This window comes from Neolamprologus multifasciatus, chromosome 6 (genome assembly GCF_963576455.1).
Source record: "Neolamprologus multifasciatus chromosome 6, fNeoMul1.2, whole genome shotgun sequence".
NCBI classification, from domain to species: domain Eukaryota; kingdom Metazoa; phylum Chordata; class Actinopteri; order Cichliformes; family Cichlidae; genus Neolamprologus; species Neolamprologus multifasciatus.
In genome coordinates this window covers 36,339,215-36,364,732 of record NC_140444.1, presented here as the reverse complement: position 1 = coordinate 36,364,732, position 25,518 = coordinate 36,339,215, and the positions used below count along the sequence as shown (strand labels likewise).

General features: G+C 43.3%; 4 protein-coding genes and 1 pseudogene across 4 annotated transcripts; 1 reads left to right on the top strand and 4 right to left on the bottom strand.

The window, feature by feature from the left end:
• Nucleotides 1–1,107: 1,107 nt before the first annotated feature.
• LOC146517575 (histone H4) lies at nt 1,108–1,462 on the bottom strand. Its single transcript, XM_085164090.1, has one exon. It carries the CDS (start codon nt 1,430–1,432, stop codon nt 1,121–1,123), a length of 312 nt encoding a protein of 103 aa, XP_085020216.1. The 5' UTR covers nt 1,433–1,462; the 3' UTR covers nt 1,108–1,120.
• On the bottom strand, nt 1,345–3,180 carry LOC146517574 (histone H3). Its single transcript, XM_085164085.1, has one exon. It carries the CDS (start codon nt 3,129–3,131, stop codon nt 2,721–2,723), a length of 411 nt encoding a protein of 136 aa, XP_085020211.1. The 5' UTR covers nt 3,132–3,180; the 3' UTR covers nt 1,345–2,720.
• Nucleotides 3,181–3,411: 231 nt separating this feature from the next.
• Nucleotides 3,412–3,938, top strand: LOC146517573 (histone H2A). The gene has a single exon (XM_085164086.1). It carries the CDS (start codon nt 3,473–3,475, stop codon nt 3,857–3,859), a length of 387 nt encoding a protein of 128 aa, XP_085020212.1. The 5' UTR covers nt 3,412–3,472; the 3' UTR covers nt 3,860–3,938.
• A 4,249-nt stretch (nt 3,939–8,187) lies between these two features.
• On the bottom strand, nt 8,188–8,978 carry LOC146517572 (histone H1 pseudogene; annotated as a pseudogene).
• A 2,079-nt stretch (nt 8,979–11,057) lies between these two features.
• LOC146517571 (histone H2B 1/2) lies at nt 11,058–11,575 on the bottom strand. Its single transcript, XM_085164087.1, has one exon. The coding sequence runs from the start codon at nt 11,529–11,531 to the stop codon at nt 11,157–11,159; it is 375 nt and encodes a 124-aa protein (XP_085020213.1). The 5' UTR covers nt 11,532–11,575; the 3' UTR covers nt 11,058–11,156.
• Nucleotides 11,576–25,518: the final 13,943 nt, after the last annotated feature.

Below are 25,518 nucleotides of genomic sequence, written 5' to 3'. Positions count from 1 at the left end.
TATTTGTAAATGTATGTAATGACTTGAAATGTATGGGATTCTGTTTTGTTTTTTGTTTTCACTTTGTGGTGATAATGAATAAAAACTGTTGAATCACAAAGAGGTTTTGATAATTAGCACATTCCCTAGAACTGTTTCAGCTGCTTGATGGGCTTAATTCAGTGCAATGTACATCCATCCATCGATCCATCTTCCTCCGCTTTATCCGAGGCCGGGTCGCGGGGGCAGCAGGAGGCTGCTGCTGCTCAACATTAAAAACACTTTTTTTTTTTTCATTTTGAGTGCAATGTACAACAAAAATGAAAAAAAGTGTTTTTAATGTTGATAATCACAGGTTCGCATCTGTTTTGCACCGGTTTTTAATCTTTCTCGGAGTTTGTGTCATCAGAATTGTTGTACACAGTCAAGGCTAGAAACTGTTTTCAGTAAGTTCAAATGTAAATATTTAAATAAGAGACGAAATGTCTGAAAAGGTAGGAATTCGTTAAATTAGCGCAGGCTTATTGTGACCTGAAAGTAGAAAAAGTAAAAGACAGAGCGGCTGCTCTCTCACTGCTGATTGAGTCAGTGGAGCCTCAGGCAGCAGTCATCTTTATGGCAGTAATCCTTTGAAGCAGCCTGTATATAATTACACTTACTACCTCCTTCCTTTAATACAAAATATTTGTTAGCCACGTGGTACGTTGAGCAGTGAAGTTCTGGCCAAAAATAAGTTGGAAACACATTCAGAATTTGAGTGTGCTACATGTCATATATGCATGAATGAATAGTTGTTGATTTGGATGCAGGTGACGCGGAAGGTGTTATGCAGAGAATAAAGCTGTGGCAGTAAACTGAGAATATTGTCATGTCTGCCTGAACACTCCAAAGGAAAAAAGAAAAAAAAAAAAAGGACAAGAAAAGGAAAAAAAACCCCACCCACACAGCAACTACTGTAGAGCACATCACACATCAAAAGCTTTTTCAATACAGGTTCCAAGTGGGATTGACCATTTCTATGAAAATAGGTTTGATAGAACTTGACTAGACACAAAAGGGATAGGATGAGCTCTACGGAAGAGATGGGTGGCCCTGAAAAGGACCTTTGTTGTCGTTGTTGTTGTGGAGGAGTGCTGTAAGCTTAACCACCAAAGCCGTACAGAGTGCGGCCCTGTCTCTTGAGAGCGTACACCACATCCATGGCGGTGACGGTCTTTCTCTTGGCGTGCTCGGTGTAGGTGACGGCGTCGCGGATGACGTTCTCCAGAAAGACCTTCAAGACGCCACGGGTCTCCTCGTAGATGAGACCAGAAATACGCTTGACACCACCACGGCGAGCCAGGCGGCGGATAGCTGGCTTAGTGATGCCCTGGATGTTATCACGAAGCACCTTACGATGACGCTTAGCGCCTCCTTTTCCGAGTCCTTTACCTCCCTTCCCGCGACCACTCATTTTGGCTGTTTAGAAACGAATGTGAAGGGTTGCTTGACGGACTGGTGAATTTACATGTGATTTGAGGACGTAAAAGAAAACAGGAGTGCTTGAAACTACGGCCATCTACTGGCCTTTGTCGGAAATGAGGAACAGCATGACTGTGCCTGGGGTGCAGTAGCTGTGTACTGTACACGATATGAGATTGAGTACTACATGTGTCACAGAGACAATCCAACAGTTTTCCAGTTAATATGTTTATTAAAGGCCAATAAGCAGTGGTGCCTCCAACGGAGCCAGAAAAGGGGGGAAAGGTCATGCCATGAAATATTATTAGTTGTGCCCAGGTCAAATAGGTTGTTAATGCGGTTTTACCTTGAAACTCTGAATTCCAGAACTTCCATAATCAATGTAGTTTTAGAAGTGTGTTTATATTGGCTTTGCTACATGCAATAGCATTCCCAGATGATGGCAACAGATTATTCAGAATGTCAATAGTATATTTTCTGACTTGAAAGTGGCGGCGAGTCATACTGTGGGAGCACTATGATGTCTACTTGACTGGACAGTTGTGGACAGCTTCACAGTATAATTTTTGTGTATGTTATCAATGTGAAAGTGTGAAGAGAGTTTGTGCAGTGAGATTAGTTTAACAGAGTTGCCAAAAGTCAGCTGTTGGTGTTGGAGGTGGGAAGATCAATGCAACATCAGCGATGTGGCCTAGGTATTGTATCAACGCCAGTGGAACATGACGATGCTGTGTTTCCATGCTCAAAGTTACTTCAAAGAATTATTTTAAATGATTCTTTTTTATATATCTTTGGGGAGTGAAAAAAAAAAATGCACCTGTGAAGTGAACATGAACTGTGAAAAATATGTGATCCATGTTAGGCTTGTTGTTTCCCAAAGGTACTTTAGAGCAGGGGTGTCAATGATATGGCATAGCATAAAGCCCTCCAATGTGACCAGCGTTGTAAAATAAAGGAGGGAGACATTTCCTAATTGTAACTGTATGTGTAGTTTTTCTGCTGATGAAGCCCCATAATTCCTGGTACACAGCAATTAAGAATGATTGTCACTTACTGTAGAAGTAGTAGTTGTACTGTAAGTAATGTAAAGTTGTGTGTAGCAGGAAAGAATTGTAAGTAGTGGTGCTTACCAACAATATGGCTTCTATTATATTAAAAACAAATCAAGAACATTGTGCTGTCTAGTATAAGACAAATGTTATCGTAAGAAAGGAGCGCTCTCAGTGTGAGTGTGTTGGCTCTGAAAAGAGCCGTTGTTTGAAGGAGTGCGTGCAGACAGCTTAAGCCCTCTCTCCGCGGATGCGGCGAGCCAGCTGAATGTCTTTGGGCATGATGGTGACCCTCTTGGCATGTATGGCGCACAGGTTGGTGTCCTCGAAGAGTCCGACCAGGTAAGCCTCGCTGGCCTCCTGCAGAGCCATGACAGCGGAGCTCTGGAAGCGCAAGTCGGTCTTGAAATCCTGAGCGATCTCGCGGACCAGGCGCTGGAAGGGCAGCTTGCGAATGAGCAGCTCGGTGGACTTCTGGTAACGGCGGATCTCGCGCAGAGCCACGGTGCCGGGCCTGTAACGGTGAGGCTTCTTGACGCCTCCGGTGGCCGGGGCGCTCTTACGAGCGGCCTTGGTGGCCAGCTGCTTCCTGGGGGCTTTGCCGCCAGTGGATTTGCGAGCGGTCTGCTTGGTTCTTGCCATTCTTTCTCTCTTTGCCTTTTCTCTGTGCAAAACAGAAAATGTAACAACCGGAGGAGACTCGCCGCTCTTAAAGTGTGTGACTGGCTGTGACGTGGCGCCGCTGCGGCTCGTGATTGGTGAGGGGCTCCACGTGGTGCTCAGCACCGCTCAGAGTAGCACCGCCCCGCCTGAGTGTGTGCTGCTCATTGGAGGAAGGTGCTTTGAAAACGCGCGCTGCCGCGAGCCTGTCTGCGATTGGTGTGTGTCGAAGCTGCCCGCGCTCTGCGGAAATATAAGCCAGGCTCGGCGCCGATCGGGCCACATTTCCTTTGAGTGTTAACACTGTGAAGAGAAGTTACAAGATGAGTGGACGTGGCAAAACCGGAGGCAAAGCCAGAGCGAAGGCTAAGACCCGCTCATCCCGTGCCGGGCTGCAGTTCCCCGTGGGTCGTGTCCACAGGCTGCTGCGCAAAGGCAACTATGCGGAGCGCGTGGGTGCCGGCGCCCCCGTCTACCTGGCAGCTGTGCTCGAGTACCTGACCGCTGAGATCCTCGAGTTGGCTGGTAACGCAGCCCGCGACAACAAGAAGACTCGTATCATCCCACGTCACCTGCAGCTGGCTGTGCGCAACGACGAGGAGCTCAACAAGCTCCTTGGCGGAGTCACCATCGCCCAGGGTGGTGTGCTGCCCAACATCCAGGCCGTGCTGCTGCCCAAGAAGACCGAGAAGCCTGCCAAGGCCAAGTAAATGCCAAAGCCTCTGCTTCGCGCACCAAACTAATAAACAAAGGCTCTTTTCAGAGCCACACACACTTCTTTCTGAGCAAACATCCTCGTGCCTCTTCATCTGCTATATGGAAATGTAGTATCACCTTATTCTCGACAACTTCCAAGTGTGTAATCCTTACCTTTTAGTTACTACTTATTACTCTTACAAAATTTTTCCAGAAGGTATATTTCTTTTCATGAACTCATGTATTTGTTTTTAATGTTATGACTTTTGTTTCCATGATGCCAGGTGTCTCTTGGAAATGAGATTTTAATCTCAATGAGGGTGTTTTTTTTTTTTTTTTTGTTTGTTTTTTTTTTAAACCTGGATAAATAAAGGACTAATGTAATACTGCAAACTTTTTCTTGGATCAAAACCACTTGCAGTCTTTCTCGCAGCATGATCCATGCACTTTTCACCTCCGTTAGCTTGCATCTTTCACAAATCTGTCACTTTATTCTTTTTTTTTTTTTTTTTCCTGTCCCGTTTGGTTCTTTTGCCATCAGAATTATTGTCTAAAGGCGAAGAAAGATGCCCAACGGATTTTCTTTACCAAATTGACCATCCCAGCTTTGCCGTAATGGTCCATTTGATTCACCTTTTATTCTTTATTTTATTTTCACTTGCTGAATACGGGACAGACTTGACTGGGGGAAAGAAAAGGGAGAAAGAAAGAGGGGAAGAAAAACAGTTGAGAAGAGGGACGGGGGAGAAGGGCAAAAAACAAAAACCAACAGAATAAGCAGAAGAAAAAAAAAAAATATATATAAAAAAATACATATATCGATCACCTGGATCACCTGTTGAGAAAGAAAAAAGAAAACAAGCAGAAGAAAACGAGAGTAATACAATAAACCACATCACAATGATATATGGGAATATGACAGTAAATACTAAATATTAAACATTATTGTGCAGCACGTAAGATCGACAGCACAGTGTGCATTGAGGTAGGAGCCAAAAAGGGTGTAGTTTGTGTGTGTGATCACCCGTGTGTACACCTGTGAGCATGGACGCGCTTGTTTTCTTAAAAGGTTCCCTCATGTAATGATCTGCTAGAGGGTGTGGGGGGCCACTGCCCCGTCCTCCAGGGCATGAAGCAGGTATGGAGGAGATCAAAACCCCAGACATCCAGAGGCCCCCAGAACACAAGAGACCAAGGAAGACCAACAGAGGGGCAGCCGCGCCACTGTCCCAGAAAGAGCTGAAGAGAGTCCCAGATGAGGGGTCACCCAGCAGCCACGGAGCAGAAGCCAGGGGGGGCTGCAGTGACGTGCCCGTGAGCTCCGCCGGCAGCCAGCTGTGCCTGAGTGACCGAGCCCCAGGCCGAGAGGCCGGGGGCACCCCACCTCCGAAGTGGCCCAAGCGAGCCCCAGGCTCCAGGCCCCGATAAGCAGCCGCCAAGGAGTGAGCTGGTGTGTACCCGGACGCCCACCCCCGGACACAAAGAACCACCAACGCACCGACGTCTGAGGGAGTCCGCCCCCGGCAGGGGAAGTGGTGGGGGGAGATAGGCCTCCAAACCTTGGAGGGCCTGAGCTGTCCTCAGAGAGGTGGCATCTGATACCCAACCTGACATACAGACACAGACATACAGGCACACACAGATACAAACATCCATTCCCACCCTCATGCTCTCATATGCACTTACTCCACACTCAACCAACGTGGAGACAGACATAAAGAGACGCTGTACACACAATCACACTCCCCAAGCGTACTCTACGAACCGGGTCTAGGTACCCTTGCCCCTGGAGGGGGGAACTGCACCCAGACCCAGGTTGTGTTACCCTTTTCCCTGCAGTGGGGAGAAGCAGACCGCCCCGACTCCGCAGCAGCAGGGAGGCCCCACACTCCGGACCCCAGTCGGACGGCCAACTCCTCCTCCTAGCCCCCCTGCTCCAGCAGAAAGCAGAGAACGAGGGTGAGAGAAGACTCCTTTCACTTTATTCTAACAAACTTGCTCAAGTCAAAAGATCAGGTTCAACACAACTGACTACATCACGTTTTTACGTTCTTAACAATTCGGAGCTACTCGTTACTGATATGCTAACTACGGCCGTAGAAATGCATCATGGTTGACATTAAAAGCAGATCCTAAGCTCGTGTAAACAGACACGACGCGGTTCATGACACATGTTCCCTCTAATATTTCATGTGTCTGAGCGGACACTTGGACCACTGTGAGCAACAGCAGACGTGTGCACTGTGGTCACGCGGGCATCGAATCCATCCAAGTTACATGGTTTATTAAAGTAATCAAATTACAGCATTTACATTTATGTTAGACTACTTTTAACTGCTTTAGCCCCACTTACAATGAAAATTTAAAAAAATCTTGTTCAAGACCTTTGTAGTGTGTTAACACTATTGGAAGTAAAAATAACTTGAACTCCAACTTTGAAAAGACAATTTTTTTTTAATATAAAGCTCTGACTTGTATAATGAGTCTGTAACTCTGTCTGCAAAATACAGCATATAATGACCAATGTTTGGCAATTAATTATATAGTTCTTCAAAAAAATAACTGAGTTTTACAAACAACGTTTTTTGCAGCTGTTTACCTAAAAATGCAGCCAAGGTGTTTTTTTAAATAAACATTTCAAACTATTTTCAGAACAATCAGCTGTTCTGCATCAAATCTGATGCCACACAAATTATTTGTTTCACTCCAAAGAATAGTTTCTGTCCACTATGAGATAAAGGAGAACAACAGCCTGATACCTGCAGGCCTGACAACAGGAGATGTATCACTGCTGTAACACCTGTAACATTCAGCAGTCGCCTCATTGTTCTGACACACACAACAAAACTATTGACTACACTACACACTAACTACACAAGATTTGCGCTAAACGTCGCAAATCTCTCACATCTCAAAACATTCCTAAAACTTTTCCCCTTCCTAAACAACTGTTGCCATATCATTTTTTGATTGGTTGACATGGTACATTTTTCGACCAATAGGAAAGGGTGGAGTTTTTTTGGTGTTGTTTTTGCTCACAGGCTTTCGGGCGTTTTCCTTATAAAATGCCGTTTTTACCGTTTCTTCCTGCAGTAAATATAAACAACGATAGTATTCAGGAAGAAAACCAAACATTGCAGATATTTTTATCATAACTCTGGTTTTACGTGGCCGATCAACACAATTTAAAAACTGGTATAAAGTCCACACTTTTTCTGTCTGTCCTGCTCACATCTCCAATGGTTGTACACGTTGTCATTAACGTCAGCCTCGCCGCTTTGCTTGCTAAAACACCGGTGTCAGCACATGAGGACGCTGTCATAGCCTGTCATCGACGTTGATTAAGCTGCGTATATACGAGTGTGAATCGCATTATTGGCTGGACTATGGGACAAGGTGGCATCGTTCTAATCCCATACGGGAGCAGCCAGTCACTTACTGACTAACACTGCAAAACAGAATTGTTAAAGTTTTAATTTTAATTTCAATTCAGGTTAGATTTTTTTTGTGCGCAACGCAGATTTTCTGTGCGCAGAGACCGTGCCAGCAGTGCGCAATTACGCACGCGCGCAGCATAGAGGGAACATTGTTTATGACACATGAGGCAAGACCACAAACTTTGTCAAACGCAAAAGCCATAACACAGAGGAGGGGGAGGGGGACGTGTGGTGGACGTACTCTGGTGCTGCAGGAACTATCCAGGTGCAGAGGGAGGAAAATGTGGAGCCTTTTGCGACGTGTTCAGCGCTGCTGCTGAATTTGGGAAATTTTGGAAAGTCACTTCCGTCTAGGCTTAGGTTTTTATGTCTATATTTTGAAATAATGGGAATTCCCACGCATCCTTAACGCCAAGGAAGTTGTTCATTAAAAAAGTGTAGGTGATGAGTTTTAAAGGTTTCTTGTATTATAATGCTTCATAGTAAGAGATAAGAAGTGGTGTGATGTATTGACTATGAAGGTATGACTGTAAACATAGTTGTAGATTTGTGAAGACACAGCACTCGTGTACATGTGACTGTTGCCATCACAAACACGTGACCCTATACTGTGCGTGTGCGCTGATCATCACCTGCGCACATGTACACACACACACACACCCCTCCTGAGCACTTTTAATTTTTAAGGGTTATCTTACAGTACGTTTTGCACCAAGTATCGCAACAATTTCCTAATGTCATAACCCCCCCCCCCCCCCCCAAATTGGCAATAAAAGTCTTTGTGATTATGAAATGTGAGCCATGATAGTAATACAAGCTGCAAATGTTATGAGAAAAAAAAGCCAAAAAGTATCTTATGTTGCTTTAACAATAATGCTATTATTATTATTATTATTATTATTATTAGTAAGTGTTGCGTGATTGTGAGGAAGGAGCTCTGGCGTGTTGCTGTGGTGGCTCTGAGAAGAGCCGTTGTTGAGTGCGAGGAGAGAGTGTTGTCAGCCAGCTCACTTCTTCTTGGCTGCTGTGGCCGCCTTCTTGACTTTGGGCTTGGCGACCTTCTTGGCGGGGGCTTTCTTGGCTGCGGCGGGCTTCTTGGTGACCTTCTTGGGGCTCTTGGCTGGTGCCTTCTTGGGGCTCTTGGTGGGCTTCTTGGCCGCCGCAGCGGGCTTCTTGGCCTTCTTGGGGGACTTCTTAGCAGCTGCGGGCTTCTTGGCTGCCTTCTTGGGGGACTTTTTAGCGGCTGCTGCCGGCTTCTTGGCTTTAGCAGCAGCGGGCTTCTTGGCTTTGGGAGCGGCTTTCTTTGCGGGCTTCTTGGCTTTGCTGTCGGTAGGCTTCTTGTTCATCTTGAAGGATCCGGAGGCCCCGGTGCCCTTGGTCTGCACCAGAGTGCCCTTGGCCACCAGGCTCTTGATGGCGGTCTTGACGCGGGCCTTGTTCTTGTCCACATCGTAGCCTCCGGCAGCCAGAGCCTTCTTGAGAGCGGCTGTGGACACGCCGCTGCGCTCCTTGGAAGCGGCCACGGCTTTCACGATCAACTCGCCCACGCTGGGGCCCACCTTCTTCGGCTTGGAAGCCGCCGTCTTCTTCTTGGCCGCCTTGGCCGGGGCGGCGGCAGCAGCAGGTGCGGGTGCTTCCTCTGACATTTTTCCCTTTCGCTTCTGATCGAGAGTCACGGTGCAGTGGTGGCAACTCGGAAGCGTCACGCTGCACTTAAACGCACCACGAGAACCGTGGAGAGTGAATGTAGCGCGCGCCGCTCTCGCGTGCGCCACGCAAAGCTTCAATTTGTGTTTCGTGTCTCGGGATCAAAGAGCTCAAAGTGAGTGTGTGAGCAGCACTGCAGGCCGACAGTGGAGCAGTCCACAGCGGACTCGTGTCTCCTCGGGCAGGCCTCGTGTCGGGCTCTGGTGCTCTCTGCTCTTGCTTTGTGGAGCCTCCAAAGCTCAGCGACTCAGTGCGGAGCTCAGCGCTGCTCGGCGGCTTTTTGCGCTCTTTTCTTTCCTAAAACAAAGGAGCCGCAGCAGAGCTCCGTGAAAAGCCCTTTTCCAGCTCAGACACATGTTCGTTCACGCACTCCGAGTTAAAAGCAGCATCTGGTGAGCGCAGCTGTGGGACAAAGTGACGCCGCGAACTCCCAGCAAACACACCGATGCAGCTGGAGGCCCACGGAGCAGCGAGACTTGTGTGAGAGCTGCTCACTTCTAACCAAAGCACAGCGGCCTCGAGTTTCACTCACGTTGTTGTATATGAGAAATCACCATTAGTTAGTCACCTTACGACAGCTCGCTTCCACACTTTGGCCCTGATCTCTTAGTCTGCATCAGTCTGTTTCCTTCCAGCTACAGTTACCGAGCAGATAGATATATCTTATTCACAGCACTTGCTACAATAGTTGTACTATCTAAAGGCATATAGAAAGGTGGCTACGGAGCCAACAAATGATGAATTATATTGAAGATAGCTTTGACGGAAATTCCTCTTTGAGCATGGCTAGGAAAGCTGGATGGTAGGACACAGCAGAGCCTGCCTGTGGGATAGGCAGTCTAGGCAAATGGTAAAGATGCCTTCCATCCAGGGGTACCACAAGTGGGGGAAGAGAAAACACATTGGACTCCTTTTCTTATAATAATAAATAAGAAAAATTAATAACTTAATCTAAAAAATTATATTAATGGTAGTAATTCATACCTTTCCTAGTATCCATTTGGGGATCTAGGGTAGCTAATGTTTGCCCTCTAATAGTCCAAACAAACCACGCCTTTATCATAGTTGTTAGTCTAGTTGTGTGATTATAGTGTTAACGTGCACATCATCAAGTCAAGTAGCTTTATTGTCATTTCAACCATGTGCAGTGGTACAGTACAGTGTTCTTCCAAGACTGTGGTGCTACATAGGACAATTAACACAGGACCACATAAAGTGCAAATGTACAACATAAGAAAAACGGTGCAACCCCAGATCAGAACAATACAGACAAATTGATACTAAAGTTTAAGTTTACTGCTTCTTTGGATTCTGCTGTGGAAAATTTTTGTGAAATGACAAAACTTTGGATATATTAAAATAAAAAAAAAAACAAAAAAAAAAACCACACTTCCATTTTACACTCAGTAAAGAAACTGTCAAAATGAGTTAACTGGCCAGAGCAACATTTGTGTTCAGGTTTGTGGAAAAAGTACTGTTTTCAATTAGTTCGTTTTTGAATTTGCTTTGTATTGAATATATTTGGAAATCAGAATATATACATATAAAAAATAATAATATAATAACCCCTTATCCCCAAGGGGCAATGAAGATACAATGGAGCAGCATGACGTTGAAGACAAGGACAGGGCACAAACAGGCAATAAGAATGAGATAAATACACAGCATACACACAGTTTTAAAATGAAAGTGACTGAATAGGTGACTAAATAACTAAGCGACATAAAGTGAATAAAGTGTCAGCAGTACAAAAAGAGCGTAGAGTAGTTTATGTTTACAGGTGTGGGAAATGGTCTTAAGGGTTTGAGTTAAAAGCAGAGTGGCTTTGGGACAGAGGTGGCTCTCCTCCTCTCAGTCCTGCAGGAAATGCAGCGGAGGCGCCGCCCACAGGGGAGTCATTGAAATGCACACAAAGACTGTCAAATGTAAAGTTGCATTAATGTTGTATTTGTAGTTACTTTGTCGTCGTTCCACAATAAACACACACGAGAAGACATTTCCTGAGTCAATGTAGCGGATCAGTAGCACCTTGTGACAAAGTAGCATTTCCGCGATTGCTGTAGTTGGCAACATAGTAACTGCACGTTTGAAGGTAGATCGTATGCTCTTCAGGACAAAGTGTGTGGCTCTGAAAAGAGCCGTTGGGTTGACTGACAGCAGGATCAGTTTACTTGGAGCTGGTGTACTTGGTGACGGCCTTGGTGCCCTCAGACACGGCGTGCTTGGCCAGCTCACCGGGGAGCAGCAGGCGCACTGCGGTCTGGATCTCCCTGGACGTGATGGTGGAGCGTTTGTTGTAGTGGGCCAGGCGAGAGGCCTCGGCAGCGATGCGCTCGAAGATGTCGTTGACAAACGAGTTCATGATGCTCATGGCCTTGGACGAGATCCCGGTGTCGGGGTGGACCTGCTTCAGCACCTTGTACACGTAGATGGCGTAGCTCTCCTTCCTGGTCTTTCTCTTCTTCTTGCCGCCCTTGCCGGCGGTCTTGGTCACGGCTTTCTTAGAGCCCTTCTTGGGCGCGGACTTTGCGGGTTCAGGCATTTTGTTCCTTCAGTACTCTGCAGCAACGAATGAGCTGTGTGACAGAGAGCAGCTCCCTTTATACAGGCTGTATGCTAATATCACTGCGCAGGCCCTCGGCTCTCATTGGCTGAGCTGCACAGTGGGCCGGACATTGTGTTGGAGGATATATTTATTTATATATTAGTATCAGTATGTATCAGTTCAACTCTACAAGAATCTTGATGATGTATCTCCTTACAACAAATGAATGTGCATCTCACTAACAGCTACTCAGATTTAGCACTCTTAACATCATTAGTCAGCCTACAATAGTTATGCCGTGACAACACAGTAAAGTGTGGCTATGATAATGATACTCAAGTCAAAGAATTCATGTTAATTTTCCAAATTATATTAGATATTATATCCAAGGTGGGTAAGAAGATCTAAAAAAAGATCATTTGTGACCTTCGCTGACACCATTTCTTTACTCTGATGAGTTCTGAAGCCTTACTGAAAGTCTTCTAATCAACCATTCTTCTGTAGATGATGAGTTAACCGTTTTACAACTACTCTTTCAGGAATTTTTGAGAAAGTGGTTGATTACTGCCAGCTTGAAGGCTTGAACAGTCCTGTAGGTCTAAATGACATGTTGATGGTTTGGAGGAAGTAATCACCAAAGCTAACTCAAAAGACCAATTGGATAAAAAGAGTCTAAATACAAATCAAATTAAGTTGAAATGTTAGTTTTTCCACTAATGAATTTTCAGCACCAACAAATATATTTCTGTTTATATTATAGGTTAAAAAGCAGTCTGAATTATTATTATTATAGCATCAAGATATGTTGCTTATATGCTAAGGCAGCAGCTTAAAGACTCGTGATAATAGCTCAACATGCTTGTTTAGTTTCCTGCAGCTGACCACGATTCAGACTGAACCATGAATGGAAACCATTGCAGATGTCTATTTAAAAAGCATCAACAATTCGAAGGTAAACTTTTGTGCTCAATAATCTGTTAGTATACAGAGTTTATTCTTTGTCAGGTCACACGTCAGCTGTCAGCAAAACCGTTACGGTGTGGTTTGCTGGGGCAGCAGCATTTCTGCTGGGGACAGAAAGAGACTGAACAGACTGATCTGGAGGGCCAGCTCTGTTCTAGGATGCCCTCTGGACCCACTGGAGGTGGTGAGTGACAGGAGAATGGTGACTAAGCTCTCATCCCTGTTGGACAACATCTCCCACCTCATGCAGGAGACTCTGACAGCACTGAGCAGCTCCTTCAGTGGCTGCGGCACCCATGATGTGAGACGAAGAAATTCTGCATGTCTTTCCTTCCAACTGCTGTCAGACTCGACAACAAAGACTGCAGATGACCAAACCAAGGTTATTATCGTTAACGAAAACTAACAAAATAACGAAAACTAGAAGTGAAAAAACATTTTCGTTAACGGAAATAAAAATAAAAACAAAAAAAGGAAAACTAACTAAAACTGGAATGAGTGTTCACAAAACTAACTAAAATTAACTGAATTTATAGCAAAAATGTGTTTAGTTTTCATTGATGTGTGCGTGTCATACAAGAGTCAAGGGTGAAAATGAAGTTTAGTTTACAGATTTTTTTCTTGCTGTCTCATTATGCCAGCAGGTGGCAAGTACGTTAGTCGGGTCGTCTGTGTTGCTACTCCGTCCACACGCAGAATCATGTCAGGAAAAGTCGGGAGAAAGCGCCAGAGTCCAATTTGGGATTACTTTGAATATGACTGTGTTTTGGATAAAGCAAGTGTCTTGTAGTGGAAAGAGACAAATTATGAGGGACATTTCTAAAGGGAAAAAAATCCCACAAACCTTAAAGTGCACTTGAAAAGCTCACACAAGAAGGCTAACCTAGCTTACCTTGAGAAGGTAAGGGAGCACACTCAACCCTCATCCCCAGAAAACAGAAGCTAACCCCAGGCAAGGCAGCGTGATGCATCCCGAGACAACAGGACGGGGATATCTACACAACTGTGTGAGTCAATTGCCTTCAAAAAGTTTATCAATTCACTTGAACCACAATTACGAACACCCGGTGCTGCAAGAGTTAATAGTCTCATTGGGGCCAAGATATACATTTTATAGTTGCCTGGTATCAATGGTTGTTCATCTGCCTTTATTTATTTATTTAAAGAACCCATAGGTGGGAATGTGAGTTGTCTGTCTCTGCATGTTAGCCCTGCGACAGACAGGTGACCTGTCCAGGGTGCAGTATGGTAGCTGGAATAGCAACATACCCAAGGATAAGCAGAAGAGAATGACTGATATGATGAAACTGGGATTTTGTTACACTTAATTATTGCGAACACAACTAAAACTATAACTGAAACTAAGGATTTTCAAAAAATAAAAACTAAACTAAACAATTGGTAAAAACTAATTAAAACTGATATAAAATTGAAAATCTGAAGTCAAAACTAAATAAAAATAAAAACTAATGAAAATTGCAAAACTATTAAAACCCTGGACCAAACGCACACAGACAGACAGACAGACAGAGACACACACACACACACACACACACACACACACTATGGTAGCCTTCACTTAGTCTTAGTTAACTTGGTCTCTCTTATGTGCAATATTACTGAGTGTAATTTTTCTGCTGCATTTTGAAATATTGTTTTCTTCTATTGACATATTATTTTATTTTATTCAATTTTATTGTTTTTTCTTAATTTTTGCTGCTCTTAACTTTGTACTGTCCACTTTATGCCGTGACCAAGCAAATTTCTCACTTGTGGGATTAATAAAGGCTCATCTCATCTCATGTTATCTCATCTCATCTAATCTCAGTAGATTAAAAAAAATGATGATTCATTTGTCTTTGCAATGACAGGAGCTGCCCTCAGATTCAGACCTTTACCTAAACGTAATATACCATGTTCTGACTGTTTAGTTTTTAACTTTTATATTACAAACAGATGTACTGAAACATTCCTTAATAGCTATAAGTTCACACTTGTTAATATTTATTTATGTCCAGCAAAGAAATACCTTGAAAATTGCATCCAATATGGTCTGTTAAGAGTTGGGCAACTAGTAAAAAGAGGTACGCAGAGGCAGAGCATCCTTGTCTAATGCATCTTGACAGATCAAATCTAGGACAAGTTCCAGCAATTAGTTTCACTGAGCCATTACCATTTCTGTAAAGAGTCTCTATGGATGAACAAAAGTAACTTCCAAAGCCAAATTTATGTAAGCATTGTAAAATGAACTGGTGTTCCGCATTGTCAAAGACTTTTTAAAAATCTAAAAATAACATGAATCCATTGTCATCAAAAAGTTCAGCGTAATCTAGAATGTCTAGCATAGTCTTATATTGTTGGTTTATGTCGATAAGCCATAAAACCTGACTGTTTTAGCTGTGATGGAATTTAGGACCATTTTGAGTGTTTTTGCTAGATTTAGAATTATTATTGAGCAGACCAATATGGTGCCAGTTATCTATAAGTAAACACTCTTTATTGGGTTTGGGAGTCAATGTGGTAGGTCCCTGGGTCATAGTGGGTGGAAGACTTCCCTCATTAAGACTTTCCACAAAAACGTCATGCAAAAACGGGGCCAGCACAGTAGCAAAAACCTTATAAAATTCTGCAGTTAGACCGTCCATTCCTGGTGATTTGTTATTTTTGAGAAGATTAATAATGCTCCAATAGAAATGGAGCTCAGGAAAGAGTCTATTGAGGCCTGTGAGATCGGTAAAGATATTTATAGAAATTGCAACAAAAATTAACGGAAGCATTTGGTATCATCTTCAGTAATAACCCCACTGATGTTTAGCTTAACAACAGCATTAATGGTGGAGTGATGTTGCCCTAGGTTGAAGAAATAACTGGAGTTTTGTTCACCTTCTTCCAGCCATTTGGATCTTAAGTTAACTCTGCTTTTTTTCCCCAAATATACGGTTTGTCCACTTGCAGGCCAAAGTGGCATGTTTGTTATATTTTGTTTATATGGTAATGTGTTTTAATCGTGAAATATAATTTTATTGTACATTTGTATTCACCAGTTCTACGGTGTACCCATGTACTTAAGAGGAGCACATCAATAAACATTTGTTTCTGAACAGCCAAAATGAGTGGAAGGGGGTAAGGGTGGCAACTCTTAGTTTATCCTTGCCCACCTGCTCCTTTTGTGCCCAGTGTTAGAATCTATCATGCCACCATATACACCTGCACCCTATGCCTCCAAGTTTGGCAATCTATGGGTCAGATTGAAATATGTTGGGGAAGGAGAACCTCCCACTAGGGATTATGTTGCGGAGGAATTGCTTTTTCAGTCCTCTTTGGTGAATCCTCGGGACATTTACTCTTTCATCTCCCTCCCAAACAGAAGGGACTTTGAACTGTGTTTTTTCCAGGAAGCTCCTCTACGACGCTTCATGGAGATTGTTGCTTCAAACTCTGGCCAACCAAAATGGAAAGAGTGGATGGTAGAATCATCTCTTCAAATTGAAAAAACCACCCTTGTGGTCAAATTCTGGACAGGAAGAACCCCTGATCATGACATCGAATTATATTTGAAAAGATATTGTGAGGTGTTACATCCACCTATTAAGCCGGTGGACAAATTTGGCCTGTGGTATGGGGTTCGGAAGTTTAAAGTTCGTCTTCGGAGGGATAAAGATGGACATTTCATCCATATCCCCAATTCCATCTCTCTGGGTCCGTACAATGGTCGAGTTATCTATCCCGGTCAAACGGCTAGATGCTTTATTTGCCAGGCTTCTGATCATCAAGTAACAGAATGTCCCACGATCAAGTGCTGGAAATGTGGAAACCTGGGACATAAAGCTAAAACATGTCAAAACGAAAGTGAATGCTCTCTTTGTGGTCAAATAGGACACACTTTTTTCAAATGTCCGAGATCATATGCAAACATGGCTAAGAATCAACATCTTTCTGCTTTTGAGACATCTGATCTACAGCAAACAGCAGGAACTCTAGAACGCTCTGAGGTCCATTTGATTGTGTCTCAAGCTCCAGCAGGAGAACAAACACTTCCTGAACAGTCAGGAAACCTCCTATAACCTGGGTCTCAAGTGCCTCCTCCGATTGAACAAAATACAACCATCACAACAGAAGGACCTACTGAACCGGCTGTACCGGAGGAGGAGGACCATCTGGGTCTACATTTAGAACAGCAGGAAAACGAGGAAGGTTGTGAGGAGGAGCAAGTAGACACACGGGATACAGATGGATCCAACTTAATATCATCAGAGAGTATCAGTGAGAATGGTACCAACAAGGAAGAGAAGGATGATGAAAGCGATGAGGACATCACATCTGAGAGCTATGAAAGCGCGAGTGAGAGTGAAGGATCTCCTGGGGAAATACCAACGAGAAATATTACAGTAAGCAATGATGATGATCAGATGGAAGCAGAGCTACAGTGGGCAGTTTTTTCCAATAAGGATCACCCTGCAATGGGTGAGCTGATTAATGATTCCCCTAGTGTATACAGAAAGAGGAGTGTCTCTGTAGTCTCCTATAGTAGGGAGAAACGGAAAGACGTCAGACCCAGCCCTTCGTAAGTAACCTGCTTTATACTAATCTCGAATATAAGTCTCCTCAGAGTACTGACCTGGAATATCAGAGGTTTACAGTCAGAAAGATACAGAAAAAGGAAAGCTGATTATTTATTAAAGCTAAATTATGATATTCTCTGTCTACAAGAGATGAGACTGAAAAGTGATAATGATATATCTGCCCTAACTCAAATGTGGTGTCCGGGGCACTCGATAATTTCAATCAGTGTCATGGTCCTGGGCCGGTGACCCAGCGCTTTAAGTTTATTATTATCATTTTCTAGTTTATTATTATGATGATTATTATTGTTTGAGTTCTCTTTGGTCTGCCCCTGAGTCTGCGTCTGTATCTCTGTCTGTCTATGGTGTCACCCCGTCTGTTTGTGAATCTGTCTGTTCAGTTCAGCGTCTTGTCTGGTTCCCTGTGTCTGAGTTTCCTGTTTTATTGTGAAGGTCTGTGTCTTATGTGAGTGTGCTCAGTTTAGGTTTTCCCTGTCTCGTCAGCTGTGATTTCTCCCAGGTGTGTTGCCCTCCTGTCTCTCATCCCTTGATTACTGCCGTCTGTGTATTTAAGCCCTGTGTTTCTCTGTGTCAGTGTTGTGTCGTACCCTCAACTAGCTGTGTGGTCTGCTTCCATGTTTCTAGTGTTTAGTCTCCTGCTCCAGTTTAGTGTTTCTTTTCTAGTGTTTCAGTCCTCAGTTACAACCTTTGTTTGTCTTTTAGTGAGTTTATTTAGTACGAGGTTTCTCCCAGCAATGAAGCTGCGCTTTAAGTCTCACTTCTGTGTCTGAGTTCTGCATTTTGGGTCCACCACTCCTGCTTGCCTGCCTGCCACACAGCCAACCATGACAATCGGGAGGATAGTGCAGATGGAGTTGGTATCTTTTTTAATGACTCAAATGTGAATATAATCAAACGAAGAGACATTATTCCTGGAAGACTTCTTTTAGTTGACTGTTTTTATCATGGACAATAGAAGAAGATGCGGATCATCAATGTTTATACTGCACCTGAAAGGACAAAGAAAATGAGGCTGTTTAAAAAAAAATGAAGCAGCTCTTGGAAGTGGGTTTTAATTTAATAATATGTGGCGATTTTAATATTGTAACGGAAGAAAGCGATAGAGTTGCTACAACGCCTTTTAAGATCAATCGTGAAGGTAAATTTTTAGCGCAAGTTTGCACAGATGCTTCCCTTAGAGATCTCTATAGAGTATTACACCCCACAAAGATTCATTTTACTAGATTTGACACAAATGTCAAAACTAGAATAGATAGGATCTATATTTCTTCTTCAATACGCGCCCTTAATTATGACACCTTTATGACTGATCTATCTGATCATATGATTCTTAAAGCTACAATGCAGTGTGGTCTTGACTATCATAAAAGCTATTGGAAATTAAATACGGCGTGTTTGAGGAATCTAGTGCTAACACAAGAACTAAAATGTGAAATTAAAATATTGCAATTAAGAGTTCTGGTAAGTTCTGAGATAGAACTGTGGGATTTGCTTAAAAGCTGATTGAAAGATTTCTTCAAATTCAAATGTCTGGAGTTAAATCATGCCAAGAATATGAACTATAATGAAGATGTAAAATCATATAAGTGTAAAATGTAAAAAAAGAAAGGAAGAAGAGGAACATTAAAGAAAAGAAATACAATTGATAAATAATGAATTATTATTTAATACACAGATAACAGCAGGGTGTGATGGAAATGGAAACACTGACTTTGCGATTGTCTCTGGTCAGAGGAGACGTGGTAGCAACTTTATCCCCTCTATTAGGGATGGAAGCGGAAAATTAACCGTCAATGAGAGCGAGAAAAGACATGCTGTCAGAGAACAATGCTCATCCATGTTTTCTGCATTACCTTCAGACAGCAATGCTTTAAGATAAATGTTATTGAACCTCTTGAACCTTTTGTTTTTGATCCACTCCTTGGGGTGATAAGAAAAGAAGAGGTTGCAGCTGCTATAGAGCAACTGAATAACAATAAAACTCCAGGTCTAGATGGTCTCCCAGCTGAGTTTTACAAGTTGGGTATAGAGGAAGTAAATGAACTTTTAACCTCAGCTTTGAATTCAGGGCTTGAAAAAGGAGTATTATGTGACTCTTTCTATTTTGGCCTGATGTGTTTATTATATAAAAAAGGAGATAAAAGTGATAATAAATAATTATAGACAATTAACAATAATGAACGTTGATTATAAAATATTAGCTAAAATAATACTGAACAGATTAGAAGATATATTAGATAAAATTATTGTGAAGGAACAGACATGTGCTATAAAGGGTCGCCAGATGTGGGATAATCTGTGCACCCTGAGAGAGGTAATATACTCCAGAAGAGACTCTGACCTTTTTATTCTTGGCTTAGATCAAAAGAAAGCATTTGATTATCTCTCTCATTCGTATATATGGGCAGTTATGAAAGCCTATGGGATGCCGGACGGTTTCATCGCAATGGTAAAATTGTTATACAAGAAATCCATCATACAAGTCAAAGTAAATGGAAGTTTGACCGAACAATTCCATGCTTCGTGTGGAGTGAAACAGGGATGTCCGCTAAGCGCTGCTTTGTATGTTTTAGCCATCAATCCTTTATTGAAACTAATTAATAAAGACACTAATATTAAAGGATACTGTTTTAATGACGGCTATAGAGTGACAGCTATGGCTTATGCCGATGATGTTACGGTTATCATTAGGAACCAGGACGAGTTGGACAGGCTACTTTTTCACCTCAAACAATATGAATTGGCATCAGGGGCAAAATTAAACCCAGAAAAAACAGAAGGCGTGTGGTTTGGTTCCTCATTACAAAAGCCGAAAATAAACATACAAGTAAATGACGAAATGAAAGTCTTGGGAATTTGGACCAACAAAGGGGACCCCTGTTTGTTAAACTGGTCTAAAAAGGAATGTGAAATTAGTAAAAGTATGGAGCCCTGTCTTTCCCCTCAACAATAAAATGTAACTATTAATCTCAATTTTGCTAAATAAAAGGATCTGGCTTGCATCAGTCACATGACTACCATTAAACAATGGTCACCCTTGAGGGCAGAGCGCGCTCGTTACGAGCCGGGTACGAGCTCGCAAAATGCACACGCATCTTCTGCAGGCTGGGTGGTGCGGAGCTGGAGGAGAAGGGCTTTAGAAAGGATTAAAGAGCACAGTGCATCAGAGTCTCACATGTGTGGTATGGTGAGGTGGAACTCATTTAACAAAAAAAACCTTGGAGGCAGCTTTTGAAGTAGCGGACCAAGTGTCACAAGCTGCAAAAGACAAAGAAAGAGAGAGAAACAGAGAAATTTTGTCTGGTTTGATAGACATCACTCTTTACCTGGCAAGACAGGGTATGCCTTTCAGGGGAGATGATGAGGCCTTGTCAAGCCAAAATCGAGGAAATTTCTTAGAGTTAGTTGAGTTGTTCAGCAAGTTTGACAGTGTAATTAAATTACACCTTGATGCCATAAAAGAGCGACAGGGATCTGGACAAAGACCTCTCGTCTCGCTCCTCTCAAACAGAAGTCAGAACGACATAATCAAAGCTTTGGCCACATCAGTAAGATGTGTCATCCAAGCAGAAATTCAAGAGTGTGAAACCTTTTCTATCATGATGGATGAAACCACAGATGTGTCGCACACAGAGCAGGTTTCCTTTGTTGTCAGATATGTGCACAACATGGAAATCAAGGAGTGCTTCCTTCAGGTGTGTAATGTGGAGTCAACAACTGGAGATGCTCTTGAAAAGCTACTAATAGCTCTACTGAAAGAAAATAATCTGAAGATTGACAACATTCGGGGTCAAGGTTATGATGGGGCTGCAAACATGAGCGGGCGCTTTAAGGGAGTTCAGTCAAGAATACAAAAAAAGGCCAATAGGCCTTATATGTCCACTGTCAGGCACATTGCCTTAATCTGGTTTTAATAGAGAGCGCAAAGTCAAACGTGTTTTGTCAGCTTTTTCAACCTAATCGAAAAGCTTTACACTTTTGTGCTCAATTCATCGACACTCTGCATTTATTAAGATGCAGGAGAAGTTGTACCCCGAGCAGCGCCCACTGGAGCTGCAGAAGCTGTCAGACACAAGGTGGGCCTGCAGAGAAGCTGCCCTCAAGACAATGAGGAAGATCCTCCCAGCTGTCATGCAGTTTCTGGAGGAAATACTACAGCAAGATCCTCCAGACTCTTCAGCAGATGATGCTCACCAGATTCTTACTCTGGATGGCATTACCTTGGCCTCCAGTAACGCTGTGAGGAACCTTGGAGTCATTTTTGACCAGGACATGTCCTTCAACGCACATATTAAACAAATATGTAAGACTGCGTTCTTCCATTTGTGCAACATCTCTAAAATTAGAAATATCCTGTCTCAGAGTGACGCTGAAAAACTAGTTCATGCATTTATTACTTCCAGGCTGGACTACTGCAATTCATTATTATCAGGACGTCCAAAAAACTCACTGAAAAGCCTTCAGTTAATCCAAAATGCTGCAGCAAGAGTCCTGACAGGGACTAGAAAGAGAGAGCAGATTTCTCCTGTTTTGGCTTCCCTTCATTGGCTTCCTGTTAAATCCAGAATTCAAAATCCTGCTCCTCACATACAAGGTCTTAAATAATCAGGCCCCATCTTATCTTAATGACCTTGTAGTACCATATCACCCTATTAGAGCACTTCGCTCTCACACTGCAGGCCTACTTGTTGTTCCTAGAGTATTTAAAAGTAGAATGGGAGGGAGAGCCTTCAGTTTTCAGGCCCCTCTTCTGTGGAACCAGCTTCCAGTTTGGATTCAGGAGACAGACACTATCTCTACTTTTAAGATTAGGCTTAAAACTTTCCTTTTTGCTAAAGCATATAGTTAGGGCTGGACCAGGTGACCCTGAATCCTCCCTTAGTTATGCTGCAATAGACGTAGGCTGCCGGGGATTCCCATGATGCATTGAGTTTTTCCTTTCCAGTCACCTTTCTCGCTCTCTATGTATTAACTCTGTATTGAATCATATCTGTTATTAATTTCTGTCTCTCTTCCACAGCATGTCTTTTATCCTGTCTTCCTTCTCTCACTCCAACCGGTCGCAGCAGATGGCCCCACCCCTCCCTGAGCCTGGTTCTGCCGGAGGTTTCTTCCTGTTAAAAGGGAGTTTTTCCTTCCCACTGTCACCAAAGTGCTTGCTCATAGGGGGTCATATGATTGTTGGGTTTTTCTCTGTATCTATGAAGCGCCTTGAGGCGACTTTTGTTGTGATTTGGCGCTATATAAATAAAATTGAATTGAATTTGTTTCTCCCTGCTGTAGGATGCGGTGGAAATGCGCTTCTTTCTGCTCCCGTTGGGAGGATCATCAACAAGCTCCTCCATAGCAGGATGATTCTTGGCAATAAAAACTGTGCTCTGAGAATCTGCGTTGGCTGATCTAGCAGCAGGTTGTAGATTTTCCCAAAAGGGACGACAGTGGACAGTGGACTCTTCACCATCACTCGCGCTTTCGTAGCATTCGGACGTGGCGTCATCATCACTTCCATTTTCCTCCCAGTCACTATCATTCTCACTGTCTTTCTCAGACATCATCAGTGCTGGATCCTGTACATGATTGTCTCCTTGTTCTTCCCCAGGCTCATTTGGTTGCAATTGTATGACATGATACTCTTCTTCTGGGGTGTTACTATCGGCAGAAAACTCAGCTAGACCTGGGGTACTTTGCATCATTGGATTAAGTGAAGCTTGCGATTCAAGCACTACCAAGTTTACCGGTTGGGCTGAAATCTGTTGATCTTCTGCTGGGTCGGGATCAAACGGTCCCTATCCAGGTCTTCTAGTGGAGCAGTTGTTTGTTGTGGATCAGACGTCACAGGGGCAGAGGAGAGCTGCTGAGAATTCTTGGTTATGTTGGAATAGGATTTTGGGCATTTGAAGAAAGTATGCTATGAATGCTCTTTCACACAAAGAGCATTCATTTTTGTTTTGGCAAGTTTTGACTTTATGTCCTAAATTTCCACACTTTCTACACTTAATTGTTGGACACTCCTTCATTTGATGGTCCAAAGCCTGACAGATGAAACATCTGGTCACTTGTCTGGGTTAAATAAAACACCCATTGTACAGGCCCAAGGAGATAGAGTTTGGAATTTCGATGAGATGGCCAAAGTCATCTCTACACAAACTGACTTAAAATTTCCATACTCCCTACCAGAGGCCAGATTTATCAACTGGTTTGACAGGTGGTTGTAACACATCACAATATCATTTAAGATATAATTCAGTTTCTTGGTCAGGCATTCTTCCAGTCCAAAACTTGACCACGAGTGTTGTCACTTCTATTTGAAAAGATGATTCTATAGACCACTCTTTCTATTCAGGATGGCCACAATGAGCAGGAGAGATCTCTAAAAAACGGCTGTAGTGGTTGCAAGGTAATGTGAAGGGAACCAGATGGGGAAAAAAACAACCACACGAGCCTTCAGTCATTTTTCAGAGCTCTGAATATATTATTTTTTCCACGTACAGAGGTTTAACATGCTCACTGGCGACACATCTAAAAATCAACCCCACAGCCTCTCGAAAACCCCCTCCTTAAATAGATGGTCCTTAAATAGATAGTCATACCAAAATTTAAAAGACTTCCCCCTCAACACAGTTCAGCTACAAAAAACCTATAGAGTGAAATACTGCAGTTATTCTAACACACCTCACATATATCTGATTACAAACACACCCCGGTTTTAGACAGGCCTACATGAGGGGGGAGACAGAAATGTAAAGGGGGCACATGGTGGCAATGGAAGCGGGAAAAGCGTGGATAACTGCTTTTGTCATGTAATTGGATTGCACTTTGTCAGGCCTCTACCCTAAGACTTGACCAACTTGGGTGTCCCACCTGAACGCTAAGCTTCTGCTGATCTAGCTTTTAGGGTCACTGAGGCACACAAACCCCCTGATCACATTAAGGTGGCAATCCCTCAGGGGGAAAACTAAAATTTCATTTTTCCCCTGAAACTATCTTAATTGGGTAGCCTATTTCTTAAATAAATTTACAAAATGAAGTAGAAATAAAATAGGATTTCTCAATATAGACAATATTTGCAAAACTAAAAAAAAAGGGTTGGCATAGTAATTTTAAAAAAAACTAACAAAAAACAATTCACCATATCTTTTCCCACAATTCTTAAACTACACTGCTCAAAAACATAAAGGGAACACTTAAACAACATAGTGTAACTCCAAGTCAATCACACTTCTGTGAAATCAAACTGTCCACTTAGGAAGCAACGCTGATTGACAATCAGTTTCACATGCTGTTGTACAAATGGAATAGACAACAGGTGGAAATTATAGGCAATTAGCAAGACAGCAGGTGGTGACCACATACCACTTCTCAGTACCTATGCTTTCTCGCTGATGTTTTGGTCACTTCTGAATGCTGGCAGTGATTTCACTCTAGCGGGAGCGTGAGACAAAGTCTACACACAAGTGGCTTAGGTAGTGCAGCTCATCCAGAATGGCACATCAATGCAAACTGTGGCAAAAAGGTTGCTGTGTCTGTTAGCGTAGTGTGCAGAGCATGGAGGTGCTAACAGGAGACAGGCCAGTACATCAGGAAACGTGGAGGAGGCCGTAGGAGGGCAACAACCCAGGTGCAGCACTGCTACCTCCACTTTTGTGCAAGGTAGAACAGGAGGAGCACTGCCAGAGCCCTGCAAAATGACCTCCAGCAGGCCACAAATGTGCATGTGTCTGCTTAAACGTTCAGAAACAGACTCCATGAGGGTGGAATGAGGGCCCTACGTCCACAGGTGGAGGTTGTACTTACACTGGTGCTTACTCCGTGCAGGACGTTTAGCATTTGCCAGAGAATACAAAGATTGGCAACTTTGCCACTGGCGCCCTGTGCTCTTCACAGATGAATGAAGGTTCACACTGAGCACATGTGGCAGAGTCTGGAGACGCCGTGGAGAACATTCTGCTGCCTGCAACAGCCTCCAGCATGAACATTTTGGCAGTGGGTCAGTAATGGTGTGGGGTGGCAATTATTTGCTCGCCAGAGGTAGCCTGACTGTCATTAGGTACCGAGATGAGATCCTCAGACCCCTTATGAGACCATATGCTGGTGCGGTTGGCCCTGGGTTCCTCCTAATGCAAGTCAATGCTAGACTTCATGTGGCTAGAGTGTGTCAGCAGTTCCTGTAAGACAAAGGCATTGACGCTATGGACTGGGCCCCCCATTCTCCAGACTTGAATCCAACTGAGCACATCATGTCTCGCTCCATCCACCAAGATCACTTTGCACCACAGACTGTCCAGGAGTTGGTGGATGCTTTAGTCCAGGTCTGGGAGGAGTTCCCTCAGACCAGGGGTCTCGAACTCTAAGCCTCGAGGGCTGGTGTCCTGCAGCTTTTAGATGTGTCCTTGATCCAACACAACTGATTTAAATGGCTAAATTACCTCCTGAACATG

Excerpts from the sequence above, each read along its gene's own strand:
- LOC146517573 (XM_085164086.1), top strand. The coding sequence starts at position 3,473 with ATGAGTGGACGTGGCAAAACCGGAGGCAAAGCCAGAGCGAAGGCTAAG.
- LOC146517574 (XM_085164085.1), bottom strand. The coding sequence starts at position 3,131 with ATGGCAAGAACCAAGCAGACCGCTCGCAAATCCACTGGCGGCAAAGCC.
- LOC146517571 (XM_085164087.1), bottom strand. The coding sequence starts at position 11,531 with ATGCCTGAACCCGCAAAGTCCGCGCCCAAGAAGGGCTCTAAGAAAGCC.
- LOC146517575 (XM_085164090.1), bottom strand. The coding sequence starts at position 1,432 with ATGAGTGGTCGCGGGAAGGGAGGTAAAGGACTCGGAAAAGGAGGCGCT.